Source organism: Naumovozyma castellii, chromosome 1 (genome assembly GCF_000237345.1).
Source record: "Naumovozyma castellii chromosome 1, complete genome".
Classification (NCBI taxonomy): Eukaryota; Fungi; Ascomycota; class Saccharomycetes; order Saccharomycetales; family Saccharomycetaceae; genus Naumovozyma; species Naumovozyma castellii.
This window is the reverse complement of record NC_016491.1, coordinates 209,910-236,123: the sequence shown is the minus strand read 5'-3', so window position 1 is coordinate 236,123 and position 26,214 is coordinate 209,910. Positions and strand designations below refer to the sequence as shown.

The window sequence follows — 26,214 nt, the reverse complement described above, 5'->3', positions numbered from 1 at the left end:
TTGATAATTGGAATAATATATCTGAATGAACGTGCTCATTAATGTCAGTCAGAGTTACGTACTTCCTTCTAGTTGCTCTCCTTAATTTCTTTACCCTGGCTAATGCTAACAATAATGATAATACGTTCCCTTTCACAACAGTGGTGGACATCCTCTCTGATAACGTGGAGTTCTCTACCTTCCTAAGAAAAGTACAAAGAAATGGCTATGTTCCCTATCTTAATGAGCTACAAAACTTCACTTTACTGGCTCCAGTCAATTCTGCATTTTTGGCAAACGGTAAGGATGATGACACTATATTTGATATTGAGAATTATCTTCTACACGATCTCATATTGGAAACGTCATCAACAGATGGGATTTTAGTCATCTCAGAGTCTGTCAAATTCCCATTTGTGTTTGAGAATCTTCAAGACGAAGGAGCTGCGCCAATAATCAATGGTGTATCTATTGTGGATCCGGATCTTAAACCTAATTTCCAAAATGCCACTGTGCAGGGTATTTCAGGATTTATTAAAACTCCTCCAGGGCCGTTAGGACTTCTGGCAGACTTAGATGCTACGAATTTATATAGTTCTGGGGAATATGTCACTTTCCAATATATTAAAAAGTTAGCAACACAATGCTATACAATCTTCGAAGAATTAGCACAAAATAATACGTTGTTAATCCCAGCTGATAATACTTTCTACGAATATTTTAACAAAATTGAAATAAATTATCTACTGGATTACTTCAACCAAATGAAAAATGTTCGTCAACAAGTCCAAGAATCTTGGCAATGGGATCGAATGAAATTCTTGAAGAGCACTATTACGAAATCTATAATTGGCGGAACCATTAAAGAAGGAATACAAGGGTACAACTTAAACAAAGAACCGATTCTCTTTAAAAGTGCTAATGTAACTTCCATTATGGTAAACAACTCCTCAATATCGACAGATTCTAATCTTGTTTTCGATAATGGGCTTGCTCATTCTTTCAAAATGTTGGATCTAGTCTCCAATATAATAGAATTTGATGCAGAAAAATACCTACATGGATTAAATAATTCGAAATTTGTTCAAGAACTTTATTTTCGTGATTTACAACATCTGATAGGTAAACAGACAGCAGAAAATGCAAATATAACCATTTTTGTTCCTGACCCATCTACGAATGACGATACAACTTTCACCAAATCAATGATTTTGTACCATTTTGTGAATGAACATATTTGGTTAGAAAACTTGGGATCCTCAAACACCCACCTATTTAAATCATATTTTTGTTCTTCAAATAAGAGATTAGGCGGTAATTGTCAAATGCTCAAAATTTCTAGTACTGTTGATGGGTTCAGAATTAACGAGAAGGTTAAAATTTTAAATCCAAAGCCCTATAAAATTGGAAATACTCTGATATATACGATAAGTGAAGACGTTTCCTTGCCTGGTGATTTACTTCTCTCTTTGCCACCATTTTATCACTGCTCGATTTCCTTGGATTTTATGAGACAGTTGAATTTACTGAATTTAGCACCAAATCACAAAGGTTATACCATCTTTTTACCGTGTTTTGACGCTTGGAACGTAATGGACCTAAACTTAGCATATTTGGAACGCAACATATCTGCCATTAATATAATGATAAAGAATTACATTTTAAACGACTTATTTTATAGCAATAATCTTTCTTATGCTAATGTGAAAACAACAAATTTTCTGGGGCAAAATCTCACCGTTTCAGCTAGGTCAAACGTTGATACCTCCAAAATAGTTGAGCTTGATTTGGATACCTTTGATACACCCTTTAAAGTTGAATCAGGTATGGATATTCTTTTTGACAAAGGAGTAATACATCCATTGAGAGATATTAGTTTCCCAAAAGAACTGAACATAACGTTGATTGATCTGATAAAAACAACCCAATCAGGTGATTTCTTAGACATGATTGAAAAATTTGACGACCTGAGGTCGATAGTCTCTGGAGATGCTGCATTTTCTATTATGGTACCCACGAGAGCATCACTTTTCAGAGAAGGTATTAATTTAAATTCAACTTCACTAAAGGATTTCCTGGAAACGCATTTTATTTTAGGTAACTCGACGAGAAATTTACTGCAGTGTAATGGACAGATTACTACAAAATCAGGGAAACATTTAACTTGTCAGGAGATGTCTAGGGAAAACTATCTGTTGAAATTTCAAGATATAAATGACCACGAACTGCGCATACTACGGAAAGGTTGTAGCACAATTAACAATGACTCTTGTATTTTCTTAATTGATAGACCAATCTCACTAAAGTGGTTTGAGCAAGAGAAGTATTACTTGAAGTTACCTGGAGTAGCTATTGGTGTCGGAATTATGCTTGGTGCATTGCTAACCTCAGCATTATGTTTTGTATTGATTCTCCCCATTGGAAAAAGATATCGTTCCAAGAGAGATGATATAGGAAGTTCGTCCCAAGCTCTTCTTGCGAGGGGCTCTGAAAATACAGTCCAGTATGATAGTACCGATAACGTGGGTAATTTAGGTGCTCCTTCCTCTTCAGAGATGGGATTCGATACGTCATACTCGTCAAACACAAACCGAATGCCTATAAATGTGTCACAGGATTCTCGAAATATCATTTGAAGAGTGTATTATTCAATGCTCGCCTTCCTATATTGTATGACTTCGTTCTATGTCTACCCTAATTGTTTATCAGAATTAACGAACCTTTACTAAATACGCACCCTCCATATACATTAACGACAATAACTTTAAAATATAACTTTATAGTTTAAAGAAATATATACATGTTTATATTTATAGAATATTGTTAATTAAGCTAGATGCATTTTTGTATGTTTCCAGTAATCTTTCGCAATTGGCTCTATCTTGTGCTATTGTTTGGTCCTCCACCAGTAGTTCCTCTAGCATTGACTCTTTATAAAGTTTAGTAACAAGCCTGTTTTGGACACTCTCTTTACAATAATTCACTAAAAAAAACATAATAGCCTTAGGAATTTGATCTTCAATCATCTCTCTTATAATGCCAAAATATGAAATAATTAGCCTCCTAATCAGTTCACATTCTAATTGCTCACGTTCAGACAAATGTGGTTCCAAATCATATGTCGTTTGGGAATTCTCAGTGATATGTAGGTTTCCGAGCAACGAACCGTTCAAATCCTCATTTATGACCAAAGTATCATGACTGGTATTTGCTAAATTCCCTGAAGAATCTTGCTTCTCTGTGGCAAAAAAATTGTCAAAAAATAAGGCCTTTGACTCATCTGCCTCTTTACTAATATTATTCTTTCCATCAATGTATCCCGTCTCTTCAGATGAGCTACTTCTGTCACTTCCATTCTCCTTCTCTGTAATCACCTCCGTATTCTTATTTTCTTTATCTTTCCTTTCCTGGTTAGACTTCATTATATCAGAGTATGCTTCCGTGGCCTTAAGAAAGCTGGGATGGTTGGTGTTTATATACGCCTTATGAATATCAATCAAACTTTCGACGTACTGTCTTGTAGGGGCCAGCCTCTCTTTTAATAAGTCAACGACAACTTCAATAAGCATACTTTTCAAACGTGGGTATCTGACCAACTCAGGTGAACCGCAACCATGGCAAATTTTCATTAGTTCTTCATATACCAACTCAACACATCTTTGAGAGGGTTCTAGTAGCAACGAGACCTGAGGTCTGACCAAAAGATCAAAGGCAAATTCTGGGACGAATAATGTGGGTCTGGGACCTGTCGAGTTCCTAATTGCTGTTCTTATGTCCATAGTAGTTAAGTTTGTGGTTGGATCAATAGATTTCAAAGATTTCCCGAATACATTGTTGTAGATATAATATATTCTGGCACCACCACAAAGTTCCTTTGTGTTTATGTCCGAAGAATTACCCTCAATAGATGAGATAAAGGAAGTTGCGAATTTATTCATTAACTGAAGAATTAAATTTGCGCGATTTTCCTTAGTACTGAGAGCTGACCCTCCATAACTATATAATTCCTGTTCAGTCTGCGTCACTAAAGTGTTAAGTTTGGTTTTGATATCAGGTAGTTTATCCTTGATATGATTCATCAATATCTTGTTCAATAACTTGGCTAAGTATCTGGTACCACATTTGTTCGATATTGTCCTGTAGATTGGATGTCTCTTAAAATATTCCTCTTCGTTATTCAATGCTTCTTGTACACTTTTATTTAATTGGATATCCTGTTGAGATCGGTTTACAATTCCAACGAAACCAAATTTCAGGGGGTAGAGTTTTCCTGATAAAATATCCAGGGCATTGGTACCAGAGTCCATAAGATCTAATTTTGTAATAACACCGATCGTTCGTTTTCCCAGTGGATCAACTTCTCTGGCAAGTTTTAATGATTCTGAGTTGACTAAGTCTACGTTTGCTGGAGAAACAGCCAAAATTAGACAATTCGGAGTTGCAACATAATCTAGAATCAAGTTTTTGATTTGCTTTTCAATATCAGGTGGTTGTTCCCCGATCGGAACTTTTGTAATGCCTGGCAAATCTACCAACGTAAGATTTAGAACGTGTGGAGAAAATATTTTCAAATTTATTGGAAGTTTGCTAATTCCTTTATTCTTTCCTGCAAGTCTTGCAGTTTCGTTTTCAATTTCTCTTCGAATTTCATTAAAATCATAGAACCTACGGCCTGGTATATGTAAAAATTCACCCCATTCACTCCGGTGTTTTTGGTTATTGTTCGTCTGTCCATTAATACCATCCTCTACAAAGCTAAGGCTATCTTCTAACTGATTATTCTTTGTCGAACCAGAGGAAAATGGATCTGGGTTGGCGTCTGAACCGATGTTTTCATTTGCTTGTGATGAATCCTTGGGTAAATTATTTAGTTGTAAGACCAACGGTCTTCTTGTAACAATACCTGTCCCTCTTGGTAAAAAATCCCTTCCTACCAAAGTTTCAATAATCGATGATTTTCCTGATGATTGAGATCCGACTACCGCCAATATCGGTAAGTCAAGTGTATCGATACCAGAAGCATACATCACATCCTGCAACTTGTTTACAGTTGGAATCAAGTCCTCTAAACTTGCCATTTCGATCGTAATAAAAAATATGTCCTATAGGGTGGTAGCTTTAACGTCTTCCTTTAACTTAGTTTCTTTCACTCTTTGAGAAAAGTGTCTACACTAGCGTTCCTCTTGTAGACCCAATCTTGATCCAATCAAAAACCAAACTTTCACTAGATGGGGTTCAATAAACCGCATCCGGGTAAGGACATTACAAAACGCGAAAAAGTAGCGTTAACTTCAACCCGATCGGCAGGTATTGTTCTCATGACACAGCTCTCATATTTATCTTATCAAACGATCAATGAGGAATTAACCAGCAGTTTTTTTTGGACAATGTATTTGACTTTGGTATAGTTTCTATGGACAGAAATTATATATAAAAATTTATGTAGTATACGTTGTTGAACAAGGAAAACACCAATAATAGCTGTGACATCTTCTAATAGAGCTCAACTTGTAAAGGCATTTTATAGACGGAAAAGGGAAAAGAAAAAAATAATTATGCCTTATAGCACCTGTCAAAAAATTCAAACTCAAGCTCGACAACCTTGATAAATACTTCTTCGACTTCTTCAACAGGGAACTGGTTAACTTCATTTGCAAGAAAGTCAACGTAGTTTCTGAAACGTTCACTATCATGTAAATCAATCCATATCTGATATTTCCAATGTAAGCCAGTCTTTCTTCGAGAAGTTTGGGCCCATTGTAAATAGATCTGTTCACCAGCCCAATGGCACGTAATTAATTGGGCATACGTAAAATCGCCTTTTGTTAATTCTTCCATATACCTCACATAAATATCTACCCCTGGTAATAAAGTGTTATCAAATGTTGCTTTATCCTCAGAAGATAATGAGGGAGCCAACACTGCCAAACAGTCATGGAAATAGGTATTTTCATCACTTGCAAAGAACCCAATTGTCTTAGAGAGTGTGAAAAAACTGGATATTCTAGGAGCCCTTAAGGCAATTTTACATAGCAGTCTCATTCCTACCTCGAAAAATTGAAGATCTTGAGCTAGGTAAGCATAGAAAACACGATCACTTAATGTACCTTGACATAATTTATTTGTTACCTCATGTTCTGTAGCTTTTTTATAGATGTCTTTATGCTTAGCCAGTAATTGTTTAGTGGTCGTAATCATTTTGAAATTTTTGTTGTCTTTGAAAATCAGAAAGAAATAACCCCAAATATATTGGGAACAACATATATTTATTTCCATTTCCTTTTTTATAGCCAAACTTATCAAACAATTATAAAACTCTTATCTCAAAATGGGAAACTAAAAGAGCAAGAATGTTCGTTAACTTTTTTAGTCTGATAATTTTGTTGAGCTAGGGCTATGTACATTAAATGTTGAATCAGGCATTGAGAGTTTCTGTAGAGGCGACTTTTCATCTCAATCATCTACTTACAAACGAGACTAATTTTTGCAAAGTTGAAGCTAATGAGATGGGGGACTGGACATTGTAAATACTGTCTGGAAGGTGACGAGATTTTCCAAAGAAAAGTTAATTAAATTCAGAATACGCTTGAACAGACAAGCAATCAGTATAATACTATTCGATCCGTTTAAAGGCAGGTATAAATAAAAGCTCGTTATCCCAATCTTCACCCAGCTAGAAATTTACCAAAAATATTGTATATGGTAATTAAGAATGCATATAATAAAAAAATTTTGACGTTAAATTAATATGATCTACTTCTCCGATCCTTTAAGCATCTTCTTCCAATGGTACGCTGGTTACTTCTTTTAATTTCTTCCCCTTTTTAACTTTGTTCTTTGATTTTTTCTTTTTTCTTTTGATAACGACGACTTCCTCCTCGTTTTTATCATCATCTGTTGTTTTCAATGACTGTTTTGAAAATTTTGATCTAAGCTTATCCAGTTCGCTTTGGTCCTCTACTTTTTTACTCGTAGTAGAAGGAGAGAATGCGAAATCAAAGTCTTCAAGATTGGTATGTGGTCTAAAATTAATTTTACCCGTAGCATTGGATATCTTCAAGCTTTTTGCATCTCCACCCAAATTCTTGGAACCATTAATGGTCTCTTCATCTCCAACAATCGGCTGGAGTACTTCGTCTGGTATGACTTCTACAGCTATCTATTTTCTTTTTCTTTTTCTTTTCTCCCTTCTTTTTGGATTTAGATTTATGCTTGGCATCATCATGTTCCTGTGCATTTTCTGCATTAGTTATCTCGTCATCGGCGTTAGTATTCAACGATTCTTCATGGTCAAGATAAAAGGGATTTGAAAGACGATCTTTCTTCCTCTGCCCCGTTGATAAAGCATTCTGACTGTCAGGCGAAGTTTCTTGTTTATATTCGTCCTCTCTCTCGGATTCAGTTGGGGTAGCAGAGTCTCTTAAAAGTGAACTTAAAGATCTTGTTAGAGTATGTGAATCTTCAGAAGAACGCAAAATGTCTTCAAGCTCCTCTTGCGTTAAAAATGGTGTTTCTAAGTCTATATTAATATTCCCTGTCAAAAGTTTCTGTTGACCTTCAGATATAGGTTTGAGTTCATACGTATTAAAGAGACTGGGCAAAACCTCAGTTAATAATAACGGTAATTCTTCATCACTCGATGTAATTGCATCCGATATCAACCTCAGTATCTCTGTTGCTTCAACACTCCTTTCCTGAACTTCAAAATATTTGGATGATGATAAAACCTCAAAAAATTTCACAAGTTCATGTAATAAAATCTTAATTATTTCCATATCTGGTTCTGCTTGTCTGTTAACCCAATTACTAAATATCTTGACTAAAGCTGGGATTAATACCTGTTGAACATTGGAAGAATATGAATGTCCATTCCTTATTAGTAATTTTACAAGAGCATCTCCATTTTCGATAACATTTGAGAACTCACCTAATGACCAAATACATCCCTCTAATACGGATGGAAGTCTAATACTAATGTTTTCATCCGCTATTAAATTAATTATTGATGTAATAATGACACTTCTCATACTGGGGATTTTAACCATAATTGTTCTAAATTGTTTCCCTAATTTTAAGCCAAGTTGAGCATCAGGTAAATCTTGTGATATTGTGGCTAAATCTAACAGAACAGCATTTAACCATTCAAAATCTGACACATTTGCATAATTATTTGAAGAACATAATGTGATAATCGTATCCACCAATTTTACCTTATATGAATCGGGGACAAAGATTTGAATTTCTCTAGAAGCTCTAAAGGTCGATGGATTATCTTGTAGGACAATAGTATCTTCGCTAACGAATTGTTTCATTAAAGTAGTTACTATTTTCTTGAGGTTATCTTGAGAGACAATACCTTGCAGTAATTCAATTGCACGCGATCTAATTGAAATATCTACATCCACCAAAAGATGTAATACCAAATTAGAAAAACGAGATATAAAATTTGTATTAATCTTTCCAATCTTGTAAAATAAGATGCAGCTAATATATCTTAAATTTGGATCTTTTGAATTGCAAAACTTTTCTAAATGATCTAAACAATACATTGCTGTATCGTAATCATCATTAATTAACATATCCCCCTTGACAATACAATTAATAGACTCATATAACACTGATGTTGCGACGGTAGCTTCCATCAATTCTAAAATCTTCGGTAAAAGTTTTGGTCTTAATTTTGGTTCCACTTGTGATAGATTTGTAAACAGTTTCAATAATCTAATTATTATCCAGTTATTATCTATATTTATCAATAATTCATATAACATGGGGGATAACTGAATAAATGGGGTTGGATTCTTCTTAGATAATTCACAAATAACACTAACAGTGGCAGAGACCACCGTGGTATCTTCATCTTCCAATTTAAGGGCAAACTTATCGAAATTATCTCTTAATGCCTCAGGATATTGTAAAAATACTTTAAACAATGCGGTAACAGCTTTCTTTCTAATATATGGCTTGGAACTATTCAACATGGCAAAAAGATCATCTGCAATATCTGCCGCTAGCGTCGGTGTTACAATGGCTGATAATCCACTTAATGCAATCCCAACTTTTACGACATCATTATTCCCTGAGTATTTTAAATCCTTTTTCAATAAATTAGTGGCCAACATTAAAATATCGGGGTCCTTATAGAAAGATTGTGATGCAGCCAAATAGCCTACCCTTTTTTGTTGCAACTTATTACTACTCATTATTTCCAAGATATGGAAATTACACCATGACATATCGAAACCGTACATTTCCAAATAAGTCAACTTCAAAATTGCGTTGGTCTTCAGATTTAAATCTGCAGAATTGGCCTCCTCCCTACATTCTCTTAGAATTTCTGATAGAAACCTATCCAGCTTTTCGGGTGTGTCATTATGCGATCTGATACCCGTTATGAGATCCTTTAGTGATTTCTCAAAGAAGAAACCGAATGGTCGAAGTCGTTGCTTGACATCAGTGGCAGTAGGTGAGTAGAGAGATGTCATTTTGATTAGTTGCACTCCTAAATATCTGCTCTTATCGATCAATTGAGTATTGTATCACCTGTTTCTTCACCTTGAAATCAGTAATTTCATTATTCAAGTCGCTTACCTAACCGATTTTCAAAATCGTCATATACGAGTTCATTGTAAACTACACACCACATATAGGTGTAACATCCACCTATATATATATGTATAATTGATTAATACCTAGGTTGCTTATTTCTTTTGTGTTATTAATTTTTTACTCAGAATTGGGTTCATAATCGATTGTTGTGGTAAATAATGGGACCCTTTCAGTGTTTCATGAATCTCCGCGGATAACCTAATGATTGGTATTATTTTAACAAAACAATAATAGTGAGGGGCGATCTCACACAACTTCCACGTAACACAGGAGAACAATTCTCTAGTGAATTGAATGATTGCAGACAACTAAGAATAAGGCTAACGGAAAGAAATTATGTTTGGAATGAAAGGAGCTTTACACAAGCTAAGACGCTCCATATCTGGTATGGAGCCCGAGATAGACTCCAAATCTTCATCTAGTGCCTCTTTACCTCATAAGAAAGGATTGGGTTTGGAAAAGAGTAAGACCATGACTGCAATAGATGACAGTCAGAATAATTACGAAGACGATGATGCGTTACCGCCTGTAATATTGGCTGGTTATTCCGATTCTACGAAGAACAGATTACTTACACCAGAGATGTGTGATGAAATACGGACATTGATGCCACTTCGAATACAATTATATCCTCAATGGAATCTCTTATACAGTTTGGAACAGCATGGTGCGTCTTTGCATTCATTATATGATAATATTAAACCTAAAAGTGAAACTTCTAAAAGAGTTGGATACGTGTTAGTAATAAAAGATCGTAAGAATGGAATATTTGGAGCATATTGTAATGAACCATTCCAACCGAATGAACATAGACGATATAGTGGAAATGGAGAATGCTTTCTATGGAAATTGGAGAAAGTTCCTCGGATAACTTTTAGAGGTTATACTGATTCTAAAGAAGATAAGCAAGAAGTAGAAGAAGAAGAAGAAGGTGAGGAAAATTGGCAATTTACTGCTTATCCTTTCACCGGAGTGAATGAATTTGCCATATATTGTACGTCCAAGTTTATATCAATGGGGGCAGGCGATGGGCATTATGGATTATGGTGTGATGATGGATTGATGCATGGAGTCTCCAATCCAACTATGACATACGGTAATGATGTGTTAAGCCGTGAGGGTAGGAAGTTCACCATTGTCGGTTTAGAAATGTGGAGAGTCGGATAACGCAATTCGATGTAATGAGAAGGAAGGAAAAACTCACATGGTATCAGCTACCTTTATTTATTTATCAAAGTAGAATATTTAATATAAGATTGCATTACTCAGTCTTCACTGTTTGCTTATATTTCTATGTAAACGTTCCATTTTTTGAAAAAAAAGTTCGGAGTATTTACTATTATTTTACAAATTCTTGGGCGGCTAAAAAGGTTTAAACGAGAGTAAGAAGGAAAGGAATATATACATTGGTAATTTTTTTTTGAGAATTAGGTATATTTCAAACCCGGTAGGATATTGATGCTACTGAAGACCAAAAGGGATTAATACAAGATGTTACTAATAATATTTTTCCTCTTTTTTCTACTCAGATATTCGTCTGCGGTAGACTCCTTCGATGGACCACTAATACTGTCCAATTCCTATAATATATCACAGTATCTCACGTACAAGAAAGTTTACCAATTAAACTCACGTTTAGAAAACTCCAATGAAAATGTCAAAACGGTAACATTGTTAGACATTATCTTTACATTAATATCAAGGGAGGGGACTTTACCCAATAGCAGAAAAACAAAAGAGCCACGTGGTTATGTTGATGCTGAACTGATATTAAGTTTGACTAACAATTTTGAGAAGTTGTTGGTGGTGAATTGGATGAACCATAAAGAACCATATTCATTGGAAAGCATAGATTATCATTCGAACGTCATAAATACATTTTTAGGTCATATAGATGGGTTGAACTCTTTTTCTCAAAAATTGAAAGAACTTTATTCTTCTCTCACGTGGTGGGAACTGATACTTGTGGGAGATTCAGTTCAACAAGCTACGAACAGTTTTATTAAGTACCAAGATTGGAAATTACGTCGATTGATCAAGAAAAGGTTATCTAAGGGGGCAGATGATGATATTATTATTTCAGATGAGTTTAATGATGGGCTTCGCCTGTTGAAATACTCCAAATATTCAATCAGGGCAGCCATTGGAACTTTGGAGATTATTCACAAGCATAAATTTCGTGACATCCTTGCATTGATTAGATTAGAATTCCCTGGGGATTCCGAGGTCAAGAATACTCAAGTAGGCGTTAATGATGCGTTACTAGACTCCTTAGCAAGAGTATTAGCATCTGATGATTCAGTTACCGCACAAGATCGAGCTGGAAACATAATTTATTTAAGAAGTTCGTTTCAAAGAATCGTGAAGGCAGTTGTACTAGCCTTTTTCTGCACGGGTATCAGTTTTACAAGTTGTGCCGTTGTATTTGGTATGCTCGCAAGTGTTGGGCTGGTAGTATGGCTATTGCTCTTATTGAGGGTTCTTTTAACTGATGGCCCATAAACTAACTAAACCTATAAGCCAAATTAAATACTTAGATAAATTTTATCTAATGTTTACAACGCGAGTGGAAAATATTTTTTTTTGTTTGATTAGACGTTGTCGATGGATCAATCAATGCTGTTCAATTGTACATAGTTTTGGTTCTGAGTCCATAGACCATACATCGCGACTGTTGGACCTTACCAAGAGAAGGAAGAAAATACCTATAACAAGTATAAAAATATATATATATAAATTATGGCATCTGTGGCTGTCGGTGGATTTAAACAAGTTAATCGAAACCATAACGAGAGGGATTATAACCATACCGTGGATCCCGAGTGTCAAAGACTAAGAAATTTAGCGGAGAGTGCCAGTAAGAAAAGGATTGAATTAATTAAGTCCTCCAAGGCAGCATATGCTAACGGTTCCAAAGGTGAGGCGCACGAATTGAGCGAGCAGGCCAAGCAACAATTGGAATTGGCCAACAAGTATAATGCTGAAGCTGCTGAGTATGTATTTGTTCAGAATAATGCAGATTCATCTAATAATGAGATTGATTTACACGGACTGTATGTGAAGGAAGCTGAATGGATCCTGAAGAAAAGAATAGACTTTGCTACGACGCATGGGAGCGAGCAAGAGATTCGTGTCATTGTGGGGAAAGGTATTCATTCCAAGAACGGGATCAGTAAATTAAGACCTGCCATTGAGAAGTTGTGCATGGAAAACCACTTGAATTACTATGTTGATCCCAAGAACACGGGTGTTTTAGTCATCGAGACCCCTGGCACCACTGGATATGTATCCCAACCGGCCCCTGTGTACCAGACACAACCTCAACCACAACCACAACCACAGCCCAACACTGCCTCCTCTGGTCTCTTTGAACAGGCATTGAAACTCCTCTGTATATGTCTTAACAGCTAGCTCCTCTTTATCGCCCCGCAAATAATTTCATCGCACGGCGCAACAAACAAGATATAAGATGATCGATGGATGAGATGAGAAAGGAAACTTTTGCCAGGACACAACAACAACAACACAAAGAAAGAATCAAGACGTCAACATGGGTATCCCAATCGGCATCTATCAACAGCAACAGTACAATACTTTTAATTATACGCCGGCAACTCCGGCCATCGCAGTCCCTCATATGGAATCATCCTCCTCCGTTATCAGTTACCATCCAGAACGGGATCCGGACTTGGATATAACTCCATATTGGAGATCCTCATTGTCTAATCAGATATATTACAACGATCCCACGTCATTCCCAACGATTCCATTCGATATGAAGAGAAGGGTTTACTCTGCATTCTTAGCGGATAATACGCTACCCAACTTATCTCCATTTTCTGACAATAACATGAATATACCGTTACAATGGTCATTATCCAATGAATCCTCCATGCAACTTTCAATAAACCCAAATGATCCAAATTTCCACTCCACGAAGAACTTTAACGAAAAATTTTGGATCTTTTATAACAATTCCACGTCACATCATGCCATTCATATCTATGATATAGGGATTAAATCATCAATCAGGTTATTGGATTTGCATTCAATATTAAGTGCAAATGATACAATATTATCTATAGATTGTAATTTAATAGACATGACTGCTTATAATCTTTTGGTTACCATTGGTCTCTACAATACTCATAATGATTCCATTAAATTTTTCTCATTAAATTGTGATTTTAATGGTAGTTGGTCAAATTTAAAGATAATCAATCTTTCACCCTCTACGGAAAATGGTAATTTGGACCATCCATTCTTGAAAGTTTATGCTGGTTTGGCTCCAAATTTTTTGTTTTCCTTTGATTCCATTAATGGATTATTAATTACAGATCTCTCATCTTCTACAAATGATAATTCACGGGCAAGATCAAATTACAATTCAAATGTGTTTAAAGTACCCATATCCAATGATCAAATATTGCAATGTTTAAGAAGCACAAATAACGAAAATAATTCCAATAATTCATGTCTGATCCATTTCCCTCAATTATTCATTCTAACAAAGGAAAAATTATGGATCTTCAGTAGCATATTTAGTGAAGATGAAGATAATTGCATGGAAATCAATTTCTCCTTAAAATACGATGAAGTTTTGAAATCATTACAACAAATATCTACAACTACATTCGTAGTGACTACAAATCAAAGATTTTTCACTTTCAACATGGATGATAATGACACCACTGAAACAAATGCGATCCTCTCCACCACCATAAACAATAATACAATCCTATACAAGACAGAACCGGAAACACACGATAACAGCTATCAAATCTGTGCGTCGCAGAATGGGAAGTACATATTCATCTCAGAGAACCATCATTACTCGACGCTGTTCTCCATTTTTGAAAGATCCAATTTCCAAACCACCACTTGGATCTTCCTGGGTTTCGTGGACGTCAAGTCCGTATTCAAGATCGACCAAGTGTGCGCGATGGATTTCGTTCAGGACCAACTGGGATCATATGGCTCGATTGTGTTTATGACGAATCAATCGGCACTAAAGAGTTTCTCAGTGATACCACGACGCGCAATTGCTTATTAATGTCGAAATTCAAATAGCAATACCGAAGTCGCATTTGGAAAATTTTATCCATCTACAGTCTATATATATAATGAATACATATATAAATCATCTAGCATAACTAAATCATTAGCTTATTCCCGTTTCCATTGACGACCAACCTCACAACCGCAAACAACTATGGATAATTACCAACTGGATCAAGATCTTAGTGATCTTACGTCCTTATTCCATAACAATAATAGAGCTACCAATGACATTAAGAAAGAGGTAATGGATGGTAATACGATACTGTCAAACTTACTGATGACACCTCCCATTTCTCCCTCTGCTAAAAGAGATATTGCATCATCCGGAGAACAAGAAGAGAAATTGCGTATACCTTCATCTAATGTCAAAACGATGGTAAAGAAGAAAAAAACTTACAATACAAATAAAAATAAGGTCAAATCGTACTCTACACCCAATAACATTTCCAATGCCCTTTTGAAGGATCAAAATAAACTAATTCATTTGGATCCGGTGCCCAATTTTAAAGATAAATCAGAAATTAAACCATGGCTTCAAAAAATCTTCTTCCCACAGGGGATTGATATTGTCATTGAAAGATCAGATAGCGGGAAAGTCATATTTAAATGCAAGTCTCCAGCAAAGAGAAGAAATAATGCATCCATTCATCAAGAGCAAGAATCAACAAAGCCCAGCAGCAGCAATAGTGCTACTTGTCCGTTCCGTATAAGGGCAACGTTTTCCATTAAATTGAAGAAATGGAATATTGTTGTGGTTAACAATTCTCATTCTCATGATTTGAAATTTAATCCAAATTCAGACGAATATAAGAAATTTAAAGACTATTTGAAAAATTCTGATGATTTTGATACTATAAAGAAATTTGAAGAATTGGAATATAGATCAAAGCTAAATTTACCAATTAATCCCTCAATTATTCCATGTGATTGTGGACTGACAAGCGAGATTCAAAGTTTTAATATAATATTGCCCACTTCTAAAGTATGTGGTGCTATTAAAGTTCAAAAGGAAAAGAAAAATGCTAGATCTATGGTTAGTTCACAAACCGCCAATAAGAATAACAAGTTAAAGAAGTTTAACGAACAAAACATATTAAAGAAGTCAACTCAACCACTGTCGACATCAAATACCTCTCCTTCATTGGGATCCGATTTTATTGATAACACAAATATACTGACAACGGGAAATGGTGATGATTTCGTTCTTCCCATCTTGACACCAGATTATGCAGTGCACAAAAATAATAAAATAAATCCAGCTCCTCTACTTGATAATAATTTACTTCCGTTATCAAATAACACAAATTCTAATGACAATATGACGACTGATTTACTGGAAATTGATTTTACAGATATATTCAACCAATCTAATACATTATCGAAGAATGTCAGGGCAGGCCATTATAATAGCAACAAGTACAATCTGTTAGAAGATTCATCAGCTTCTTCATTATTGTTCTTGCCAGCACCAACATCGTTAGATTTCGGTAATGATGATGATTTATTAATGTCTTCCAAACTGCAATCAGTAGACGTCTCCACATTATTAAATCAAAGGAGAGTGTCGCATTCAAATGGGGATAATGACGAACTTAGTAACAACTTGGATGACATTAACAATCTTCTTTCAACAGGTTTAGATGATCTCGATAAACGATGGGAATTCCATGATAATTTACAGTATAAGAATGATGATATGGAATCAAATTTCACTTCAAGTTTCCTTAATGAGAATTTTGATTTCTTGAAATAATGAACGAATGAATAAATGAATTAACTGATTAACTATATACTTTTGTTATTAATATTCCCTCCGGTAACCATAATTGAATGATATAAGGACAAACAAATAAACAGTATTTAATGCTAAATCCTTTTTATACGTACACTAGCTTATAGGCTATATAACTAATTGATACAGTAAAAAGAGACAATGACAAAAACGGTTGACGTTATTTATTAGGGATAAAATAAAGTTAAAATATAATAACCAGAATTTTGAGTAGTTACTCAGAATTCTGTAAAATACTCTTGGTATGGATCTTCACAGTGAATACCATAATCAAATTGTTCTTCCGGATATTGATCAAATAAAGAAGTATCACCAATACCAGTAGTAATAGGAGGCTCATAAGGTGTTTCAATATCCTTAGCTAACAATTTCTCCCAAACAACTTCGCTAAACCATGGATGACATTTGATATCCTTCGAACCACTTTGTAAATTACCAATTCTTCTAGTTAAATCTGCAGTAATTAATTTCCCTAGTAAATCTACTACATCGGGATGAAAGAAAGTCGGATAAACAACTTTACCTTGTAAAATTTTTTCATATGTTTTCATTGGTGTGGTATCATAAAACGGAGTATAACCTGCCAACATTTCAAATATCAAAACCCCAAGAGACCACCAATCAACTGATTTGTTATATGGCTTAGTGGCAATCACTTCCGGTGCAATATAATCAGGTGGACCACATAATGTCCATGTCACAGTATCCACTTCTTTTGCAAACCCAAAATCCGTTATCTTTATATGTCCATTTCTATCCAATAGAATATTTTCGGGTTTTAAATCTCTATAAATAATATTATGAGAATGTAAATATTCCAACCCAAGAGTCACTTCAGCAGCATAGAATTTAGCTACTGGATTAGGGAATCTTTGTGACTTCCTTAATAATGAGAATAATTCACCACCTTCAATATAATCCATAACCATAAATAAATTTCTTGAATCCTGGAACGTCCCCCACATTCTAATTAAGAAGGGGTGTTCCACTAACTTTAGCATCCGTCGTTCATCATTAGTATGTTCAATTTGTTTCATACGGACCACCTGTTGTTTCTTCAATACTTTTATAGCATAATATCTCCCATTATGAACCGACCTCACAAGATGAACTCTACCAAAGGACCCAGTACCCAATGTTCTCATAACTTGAAAATCATGCAAAGTGTACTTCCCTTTTGAAACCACTGATCTTTGTGGTAATTGGGATCTTGGTACTTGCTGTTGCTGTTGTTGTCCTTCAGCAACCATTGGTGTACCACCAATTCCAGTGTCCACATTCATGATAACCTTCCTTTTTTTGCTATTGTTGTCTGTACTTAATCTTTGTCTCTTCCTCTCAATTGCACCCTGGTGGGTTAAAATAGCTTCTTGGTTAATACTTTTATGCGATATGATACACAAATAAGTACCTGGCTGTACTTACCAGTATGCACTGTTGCACACAACATAGGAAGTTGTTTGGACCCCCTAGATCTCATTAGCGGATTTTCCCTTAAAATATTGAGAGGTTACCCAGACTTTGATTTTTTCAGTATAATGGAAACAAATACTCTGGTATGAGATAATATTACCAGATTATCGTAGATTATATTAAGTTATATTATAAGTAGAATATATTATTAAAAATCCCCTGTTGAATTAAAATTGTAATTTTTTAGTGTTCTTCTTTATGTCATGCACAGACTCGTGCCCATTACGCCTACCTTTGTATAACACATCTTTCCTATTTAATTTGTTAGAAGGAGGCAATAACTGGTCTCCGGTATGGCAATGTGCAATATAGTTTGCACCTGGCCTAGGCCCCCATTGGTATTGTTCGATTTTTCTTTGTTCTTCCTCTTTCTTGAACTCAGCTCTTCTTTTATCCGCTTGCTCCTTTAACTGTTCTGTCCTTCTTCTCATCTTGGCGATCCCTTGGTCAATCGCTAAGAGATATCTCTCTGGATAAATAGTTACCAAATTCTCATTCTTTACAGTCTGAGCCAAAATCTCGTCTGTAAATGGATTATGCGTGTCACCAGGTATATAAAAGTGGAAAGAATTAGGGAATTTCTTCAAGGTCAGAGCTTTAATATTTCGAAACATAGTAAAATGACGTTCCAATTCTCTTTCCTGTTCTCTTTCCTTCCTCTTTTGTTCTGTTAATGGAGGGTTTTCTCGAGACGCAATTATAGGTTCAATAGGTTTCTTACGCTCTTCAGCCACAAGTGTCTTGGTATAACGATAAATTGACCAATCAAAAAGATAATCATTAGTATAATTTAATTGTTCGCTCAAATTCTTGAATAATTGTTCCAAATACACGTAATCAGGCCTTTGATCGTACTGTAAACTACGAACATACCCCATGTATGCCACAAATTGACTCGGCAGCCCTTCACATAAGATATCTGTAGTGATGCATAATTTTCTTTGTAAGATACGATCATATTTTTGTTTCTTGGTAGTTGCTCTTAGACCTTGCCAAGGCAAGTGTCCCTTCGCAAAATACACCAAGACATAACCTAGGGATTCTAAATCATCCCTTCTGCTCTGTTCAATACCAAAATGTGTATTGACACTTGCATAACGAGCAGTTCCAACCAATGATTTATGAGTTTTGCGAGGATTATGGCGATGTGAGTTGAAGTCACGATATTTCTTCGAAAGACCAAAATCAATCAAATTAACAATATTAGCACGACGTCCGGTACCAAGTAAGAAATTTTCTGGTTTAATATCTCTGTGAAGAAACGATTTCCCATGAACATAAGCTACACGGGCAATCATTTGCCAAGCTAGCATAAATATAGTCTTGTAAGAAAAAGACCGATGGCAATAATTAAACAAATCCTCTAATGAAGGACCTAATAAATCCATCACCAAAGCAGAATAGCCAAAACCCCGTTCAAACATTCGGATATTGGGGATTCCCATACTACCATCTGAAACGAAATTGTAAACTCGGGATTCGTATTCTAGTTGAGGGTGTCTTGTCTCCGATGATTCTAACTTAATGGCGATTTCTTCACCACTAATTAAGTCAATACCGTGATATATTTCCCCAAAGGAACCACCACCTATTCTTCTACCAACCCGATACCTCTTACCGACTTTCACTTCCATTATGCCCTCTGTCAGCACAAGCAGCTCAATTGAGGAACGACGAATCCGCAATAGTATGCCTGGTTTAATCAATCATGGATAAGAGTGATTAAGAACAAGAACAAAAGAGAAGGAAAAATTAGGGGTTGGATAATATGAGCCTATTGCAATTGCTTTCTTATATTTTTCAATTATTCAGTACGATGAGAAAAAAAGGTATCGGTATGGAACAATAGAGCAAATATGTTTTTCATTGCTGTGAAAATTAGGGGTACCTTGTTAACCCTAAAGTCCTGTTTACGCCAAGCCCTTAATTTTTAATTTTTAGCCCTTGCTATTTTCACAGGCAAAAAATTAGTCTATACGAGTAGAATATTAGATAATAGAAACCTCAATGACTCCTTAATCGAATAATATTCTAATCGAAAGAAATCGAAAGAAATCCTCGAGGTTTAACATTTTAATAGCACAGTGAATCATGACCAGTGAAGATAATATTCAAATTGTGGGGCACAGGGCCTTCAGGGCCAAGTACCCTGAAAATACACTGTTGGCATTCAATAAATCGTATGAGGCCTCTTCGGACATGATTGAGACGGATTTACAAATGACTAGTGATGGTGTTGTTGTGGTGAATCATGACTCTGATACAGGGAGGATGTGGGATCGGGAGCTGGTCATTGCAGACAGTACTTTTGAAGAAATTTCTTCTTTAAGATGCAAAGAGGACCCTACTTTGAAGATGTTGACTTTAATAGATATTCTGGAATGGTCCTTAGATCATCCTAATATTAACCTAATGTTGGATATAAAATTCACTAACAAAAAAATTATATTAATGAAGACATTTTCTGCTATGCTTAGAGTGCGTGACGATATTAAATATTGGCAAACAAAAATCATCTGGGGACTGTGGTTACCTGACTGGTATGAGTATGGTATCGAAACTGGTGTGTTAAAGGATTTTAGGTTTATTGTCATCTCATTATCTTTGGATATTGCCAAACAATTTATAGATTATTCATTAAAATTGGATAATCCTCACTATAAATTATATGGTATTAGTGTCCACTATGTGGCATCATGGACACCATTCTTCAGAGATGAGTTGTTACCAATATTGAGAAAGCAAGATATTAATATTTTCTTATGGACAGTGAATAATTCGATCGATTTCAAGCTTGCCTGTGAATTACCAATCAAAGGTGTAATCACAGATGATCCAATAGAGGCAAGAAAATTATGTGATCAATACAAAACGACGAAAGAACAGATGACATTCACCACTCCACCTTTAAATACAGTAGAAGGAATAAGGTTTCATTCATACATTAGGATTTACAATTTTGTTTGCTCCATATTACTAGCTAAATGGGTTCATTTCAAAATCTTTGGCTGGTCCCTTGCATACTTACTATTCCTATTTTTGAGAACGGTTAAATTCCTATAGATTTTGGCCCTTCACCCTTTTCAATGGCCAAACTTATTAACAATAGCCAATCTGATGATACTCATTAATCTTACTCGATGAACAATTTGCGTTTTGTTCAATTATTTTATTATAATATACGATATTTTTCTTAGTGTCTTTAGTTATATATTACATATGTTTTCAGCAAATATAAATCTACTTACTTTATATTATTTTTTAAATTTAATAATTCTTTAGGAAAGAGAGGTTTTCTTTTCTAGGTAAATAAATAATTTTAAATTATACATAATAAATAATAAACTGGGACAGTACACTTTATGCATTAACAGAGACTTCTGCAGAAGTCTCTACTGTGTTCTCAGTAGCAACATTTAAGTTTTCCTTATTTTTCATTTTTTTGTCCTTTCTATAGACTCTAGTGTTTCCTGGTGCAAACCCACCGTTACCAAATAGTGCCCACTCAGGTGTTTTAGACATATAATCCATATATGTGAAATTCTTTCCTGAGTTCAAGTTCTCAAAAAATTTAGCAAAATCAATATGAGTATACCATTCATCATCAATCTTAAATTTGGTGTTAGCAATTAAGATACAGTTTGAGTGTGCATGTTCAGCAGCAACTTCATAGTTTAGTCCACGTCTTTGTAACTCTTCAGTAAATTTCTTTACAAATGTGGTACATTCCTCATAATATGGAATATTTTGCATAGTTAATGGATTACCATTACCATCTGAAGAACCACTATACGTGGCACCTTTAACCTCAATAAAACAAGGTTGTCCCCTTTGAACTAAGTCAGCATACGAACTAATATTACCAATATTGAAACCCTTCACTAGAGTTAACCTAAATACTGTTCTTTGATGTGATTGTTTGGTTCTTAGAATATCTAGACATTGAAGCATTCTTTCCCAGAAATCTTTATACAATGGTCTATCCACTTTTTTTAATTCATCTCTAGTTGGAGCATCAATGGAAACGTACAGTTGGGTCACTTTACCAATATTTTCAAGGGCTTCAGGATGTTGCGCATTACAAACAAGGAAACTTGTTATTTCCTTTTCATGTAATAACTCGACAAATCTATTAATATGAGGATACATGATTGGTTCACCCACAAGAGATAATGCACAATGGCCAACCTTAAAAGCGTTCGTGAATCTGTCAGCAATGACACCGGGAACACCTCTCATTTGTTTAATCATGGCATAGTGGCTTTTTAATGCATTTTCTAAGATATATTCTGGATCATCTGTTTCCCATCTCCAGCTCTTAGAAACCGGATTAGTACCATGTCTCCAACAAAAGACACATTTAGAAGAACATGCTAGTGATGGTGTTAATTCCATACATCTGCTTGATGCAATATTGAACAAGGATTTCTTGTAACAGGATCCCTTACCACGCAATTCATTCTTGGTCCATCTACAAATCTTAACACCTGAATGAGAACCAACAATTCGATATCCTTGCTTTGTTAAATTTCTATAAGTTGGACTATCTTTCGATACCATTTGTTTAGTTTCCATTGAATTTGAGTTCTTCTTTGAAGTGGCTTCTTTACCCGCTAAATCTTCTACATCAGCTAGTCCTTCATCATCACTTCCGTCACTAGCGTAATCAGCTCCGGCATCTTCTTCAATATCACATGTTTCGTCATATTCATAAATGATAGGTTCATCATCTTTCAAAGTTTCTGCTAATAAATTAGCCCACTCAGTAACTTTATTGACACCATCTGTTTTCATACAAACTTCTCCAACGGGGAAGACACGTCTACCACCTAATCTTGCTATCCAGTGATCAGTATTCTTAGCTTGATAACAAAATTTTTCAGGCCATGATTCAGAATCACCTAACCCCAAAACACAATACCCAACTAATTTTCTAAGTGGGAATCCATCAATTCTATGATCATTAAAATTCTCCTCTAGTGTCTGCAAGAAATAATCTAGGGGACAATCAACGTCATATGAAGGGACCACAAGAACATATAATGCGTTTTCACAGGGTACATCAACGAAGTATTCATCAATATCGTTCAGTTCATCCAAATTTAATAATTTTGGTTGGTGAGCTAACTCTGGCATGGCAGTTAGAGTTTCGTGAACAATCTTGGCACACCTTTCACCAGAACCTTGTAATGAACTGTAAAAAACATATATTTGAGAATTTAACATTGTTTCATTTGATATTGTTAGTGCACTTCTGATAAAATTATCCTGTGCAGGTTCAGTAGGTTCTATTTCCTTTTGTTTGGGACTGGCGGGTGCAACGCTGTCAGGCTTTGCAGCAGAGAATATTTTGGGAACTTTTTTGACCTTCTTGCTCTTTTTTTCCAAGAAAGCAGTGGTAAAATCAATAGTCATTGAATCATCCTCTTGTGGTATTTCGTTTTGGTCTACATCGATAAGTTTCTTTGTAGAACAACATCCACCACCACCGCTTCCATTCTTTTTGCCTGAGCAACAACTACCTGAACCACTTTTCTTCTTCTCACCCTCTTTCTTCCCACTACAGCAACAAGCCTTTTTCTCCTTCTTTACAGGAGTGATAGGATGTGCTGCATTCCCTTCTTTGTGTTTCTCATTGGATTCTGAATAGAAAATGGCATAAGCTATCAAGACAGTTAATGAAACCGTAAACCTTCCACTGAAATAGAAATAGTAAACAGCAACAGAACTAACGACACCGACTGTAGTCACAATATTGAAGGACATATTGGTTTGGTGGTTCGTTTGTTTGTCCTTGTGTCAAAGAGCTGATATTACCTTTCTTTCTTTATATGTTTCTCGAGAACTCATCGAAGATATATTTTTTTTCAGTTTGAAGAGACGGAGTAGCGAGCCAATGAATATGAAGGGGGTTAGTAAGTTGTTTGTGTTACGTAATATCAGAAAAATTACACTGTCACAGTGTCAGAAAGACATGATCAACGGATTTTCTAATTCAGTCAGTTCCCAAAGTGTCACTTACTCCTTCACCATATACAAGACATTCACTTAAGCCTTTTATAGAACCCATCTTTCAATATATTTTATGTTCCCTCCTGGCACTCGTCCTATAGCCCATGTTTTCTGTAAGACTAGTTACTATCCTAACAATCATATCTGAATCCGACGAGCGATGGGTAACCATATCAGGATGATACAATGAAAGAATCTACATTACCTGAGAATCGTTTCGTGTTTGTTTCCCACTGGTTGCCCAATACCATATTCTGTTGATTTCGTAGGTGAACGAATTATATTCGGCCGAAATTCAAGCCGAACCCATAAAGTGAATTAAATCTGGCAACGCGAAACTACTGGGAAACAATCGAGAACTATTTGAAAAATTTAGATGAGGCATCCATGAATTAAATACGGTTATGGAGCCAATACAAGCAGCTCCTAGGCAGTTTATTACACGGAAATACCCAAATGTCGAAAGCAGAAGCTCTCAGTAACTTACTGGAATGGGGATTTCAAAATGGTGTGATTTTACCAGAAAACATCGAATTTCTCCACGATGAGATCAAAGGTATTCATTGCATTTGCACAGGTACAGTCGCAAGACCTACGATGACACTACCTTCATCATTAATCATATCTGGTCAACTAGCTAAGAATGTGTTTCATAACGAGACAGAGGATAATACCTGGTTGAAATTTCTATTTGCTAAACTAAAATACGACACTGAGGCAACTGTTGATGATGAGAACATTGATTTGAAAATTAAATTTAAACCATATATCGATGCACTACCTAAGAGGATTGATTCTGTTCTAGTTTGGAATCCAGAAGAATTGGAAACCTTATTAGGGGGTACAAATTTAGGTAATTCACACAGGGAGAAACTGTATTCGATCTTTAAAGAATGGTATGAACTTCTAAAGAAGCAACCGCCATCCTCTCCCTTTTTTGATCTCAACAAAGTGGAGACAGATTTGTTAATTTTCGAGAATTGGAATGAGACATCCTATGATATCATATATGAAAAGTTAATTACGGATACAATTAATCAAACACCCACCATTTGGTACTCCTTTTCTGGATTCCTTTGGTCACACTTAATATTCATATCCAGAGCATTTCCAGAATACATAGTAAATAAGAACTGTGAAGAATCTGCAGTTATATTATTACCAATAATTGATTTAATGAACCACCATTATTCTTCCAAAGTATCGTGGTCTTCCAATGAAGAAGGTGCATTCATTTATCAGAATCAAATGGTTTTGGAGAAGGGTGATGAACTATTAAACAATTATGGTGCCAAGGGTAACGAGGAATTATTAGCAAGTTATGGATTTGTATTAGAGGACAATGCGTTTGATTTGGTGATGCTGAGAATTAAATTACCCTTGCCGTTGATAGAAGAAATATTGATTAATGACGATGGCTATGATATTCACTTACCCACCATGGAAGAATATACCACATTTGCATTCGATCAAGAGGAAAAGAAACAAGATAAGAACGCGACAAAGAAAACACCAATGGATTATCAAGACGGGATTATCTATATCATTAACAGAAATAATGTGGACGTTTGCTTGAGACCATTAATACAAATTTTCACGTATTTGTCAAAAACTCCCATGGAAAGTTTAGAGGATTTACGACCAACATTAGAGGGTTTGGAGAAGTTAAGAGTGGCTATACAACAAAAAATGGCACCCCTCGAACGCGAAATTGCTACTGCTAATCTTGATCCTCATAGATATAATTGTGCCACTACTTACAGAAATGGTCAGATCAATGTCTTATCAAGTGCCTCATCCGAGCTGAAACGTAAGGAGAAAGAGCTAATGTCCAAAAATAAGAGGAATTTAATAACAGTTAGTAAAATTTCCAAATACGATCCTACATTTATAGAAGTGGAATTACCAAATATGATTCCAAGGAGACTTCAAGGAACTGACATTGAATTTGATTCTACTTTTGACATATTTGTAATCTGGATTATTTTAAAAATCAGAAATAATAGTTTACCTGACAAGTACAATTGGGTACACGCACAATACGATACATGCTCAACCTCAATCTCCCTTTCAGAGTTACAAGTGAATGATGCCCATGCATTTTATAATCATTACTTCAATGGCATTGATACAGTACCATTTGAAGAAGTCGAGCGCAGCTTCAAGTTTGTTGTGAATAACTCCTTCAATACGGTAACTTCAGAAGAAACAATCCTAGTTCGTCAGCTTTAATATAGCCTAAGTAAATCTATAGTTTACATTATACGACATTTTTTGTTTCTCGTACG

The 26,214-nt window shown here is 35.4% G+C and overlaps 14 protein-coding genes across 14 annotated transcripts; 8 read left to right on the top strand and 6 right to left on the bottom strand.

The window, feature by feature from the left end:
* Positions 1 to 41: 41 nt before the first annotated feature.
* Positions 42 to 2,615, top strand: NCAS0A01190 (uncharacterized protein; the record flags this gene model as incomplete). Its single annotated transcript, XM_003673022.1, has 1 exon — positions 42 to 2,615. One exon carries the CDS (start codon positions 42 to 44, stop codon positions 2,613 to 2,615), a length of 2,574 nt encoding a protein of 857 aa, XP_003673070.1.
* Positions 2,616 to 2,789: 174 nt separating this feature from the next.
* Positions 2,790 to 5,057, bottom strand: DNM1 (dynamin-related GTPase DNM1; the record flags this gene model as incomplete). The annotated part of the gene is made up of 1 exon (XM_003673021.1): positions 2,790 to 5,057. The coding sequence occupies one exon, from the start codon at positions 5,055 to 5,057 to the stop codon at positions 2,790 to 2,792; it is 2,268 nt and encodes a 755-aa protein (XP_003673069.1).
* A 475-nt stretch (positions 5,058 to 5,532) lies between these two features.
* On the bottom strand, positions 5,533 to 6,255 carry NCAS0A01170 (TenA family protein; the record flags this gene model as incomplete). The annotated part of the gene is made up of 1 exon (XM_003673020.1): positions 5,533 to 6,255. One exon carries the CDS (start codon positions 6,253 to 6,255, stop codon positions 5,533 to 5,535), a length of 723 nt encoding a protein of 240 aa, XP_003673068.1.
* Positions 6,256 to 7,085: 830 nt separating this feature from the next.
* On the bottom strand, positions 7,086 to 9,464 carry APL5 (Apl5p; the record flags this gene model as incomplete). Its single annotated transcript, XM_003673019.1, has 1 exon — positions 7,086 to 9,464. One exon carries the CDS (start codon positions 9,462 to 9,464, stop codon positions 7,086 to 7,088), a length of 2,379 nt encoding a protein of 792 aa, XP_003673067.1.
* Positions 9,465 to 9,924: 460 nt separating this feature from the next.
* On the top strand, positions 9,925 to 10,755 carry OXR1 (Oxr1p; the record flags this gene model as incomplete). The annotated part of the gene is made up of 1 exon (XM_003673018.1): positions 9,925 to 10,755. The coding sequence occupies one exon, from the start codon at positions 9,925 to 9,927 to the stop codon at positions 10,753 to 10,755; it is 831 nt and encodes a 276-aa protein (XP_003673066.1).
* A 324-nt stretch (positions 10,756 to 11,079) lies between these two features.
* On the top strand, positions 11,080 to 12,090 carry NCAS0A01140 (uncharacterized protein; the record flags this gene model as incomplete). The annotated part of the gene is made up of 1 exon (XM_003673017.1): positions 11,080 to 12,090. The coding sequence occupies one exon, from the start codon at positions 11,080 to 11,082 to the stop codon at positions 12,088 to 12,090; it is 1,011 nt and encodes a 336-aa protein (XP_003673065.1).
* A 237-nt stretch (positions 12,091 to 12,327) lies between these two features.
* On the top strand, positions 12,328 to 12,999 carry NCAS0A01130 (Smr domain-containing protein; the record flags this gene model as incomplete). Its single annotated transcript, XM_003673016.1, has 1 exon — positions 12,328 to 12,999. The coding sequence occupies one exon, from the start codon at positions 12,328 to 12,330 to the stop codon at positions 12,997 to 12,999; it is 672 nt and encodes a 223-aa protein (XP_003673064.1).
* Positions 13,000 to 13,138: 139 nt separating this feature from the next.
* Positions 13,139 to 14,641, top strand: YIG1 (Yig1p; the record flags this gene model as incomplete). The annotated part of the gene is made up of 1 exon (XM_003673015.1): positions 13,139 to 14,641. One exon carries the CDS (start codon positions 13,139 to 13,141, stop codon positions 14,639 to 14,641), a length of 1,503 nt encoding a protein of 500 aa, XP_003673063.1.
* A 159-nt stretch (positions 14,642 to 14,800) lies between these two features.
* Positions 14,801 to 16,402, top strand: AFT2 (Aft2p; the record flags this gene model as incomplete). The annotated part of the gene is made up of 1 exon (XM_003673014.1): positions 14,801 to 16,402. One exon carries the CDS (start codon positions 14,801 to 14,803, stop codon positions 16,400 to 16,402), a length of 1,602 nt encoding a protein of 533 aa, XP_003673062.1.
* A 257-nt stretch (positions 16,403 to 16,659) lies between these two features.
* On the bottom strand, positions 16,660 to 17,724 carry TPK2 (cAMP-dependent protein kinase catalytic subunit TPK2; the record flags this gene model as incomplete). Its single annotated transcript, XM_003673013.1, has 1 exon — positions 16,660 to 17,724. One exon carries the CDS (start codon positions 17,722 to 17,724, stop codon positions 16,660 to 16,662), a length of 1,065 nt encoding a protein of 354 aa, XP_003673061.1.
* A 357-nt stretch (positions 17,725 to 18,081) lies between these two features.
* Positions 18,082 to 19,548, bottom strand: HRR25 (serine/threonine protein kinase HRR25; the record flags this gene model as incomplete). The annotated part of the gene is made up of 1 exon (XM_003673012.1): positions 18,082 to 19,548. The coding sequence occupies one exon, from the start codon at positions 19,546 to 19,548 to the stop codon at positions 18,082 to 18,084; it is 1,467 nt and encodes a 488-aa protein (XP_003673060.1).
* A 457-nt stretch (positions 19,549 to 20,005) lies between these two features.
* PGC1 (phosphatidylglycerol phospholipase) lies at positions 20,006 to 20,977 on the top strand (the record flags this gene model as incomplete). Its single annotated transcript, XM_003673011.1, has 1 exon — positions 20,006 to 20,977. One exon carries the CDS (start codon positions 20,006 to 20,008, stop codon positions 20,975 to 20,977), a length of 972 nt encoding a protein of 323 aa, XP_003673059.1.
* Positions 20,978 to 21,274: 297 nt separating this feature from the next.
* TYW1 (putative tRNA 4-demethylwyosine synthase) lies at positions 21,275 to 23,680 on the bottom strand (the record flags this gene model as incomplete). The annotated part of the gene is made up of 1 exon (XM_003673010.1): positions 21,275 to 23,680. The coding sequence occupies one exon, from the start codon at positions 23,678 to 23,680 to the stop codon at positions 21,275 to 21,277; it is 2,406 nt and encodes an 801-aa protein (XP_003673058.1).
* Positions 23,681 to 24,382: 702 nt separating this feature from the next.
* RKM1 (protein-lysine N-methyltransferase) lies at positions 24,383 to 26,158 on the top strand (the record flags this gene model as incomplete). Its single annotated transcript, XM_003673009.1, has 1 exon — positions 24,383 to 26,158. One exon carries the CDS (start codon positions 24,383 to 24,385, stop codon positions 26,156 to 26,158), a length of 1,776 nt encoding a protein of 591 aa, XP_003673057.1.
* Between the last annotated feature and the right edge of the window lie 56 nt (positions 26,159 to 26,214).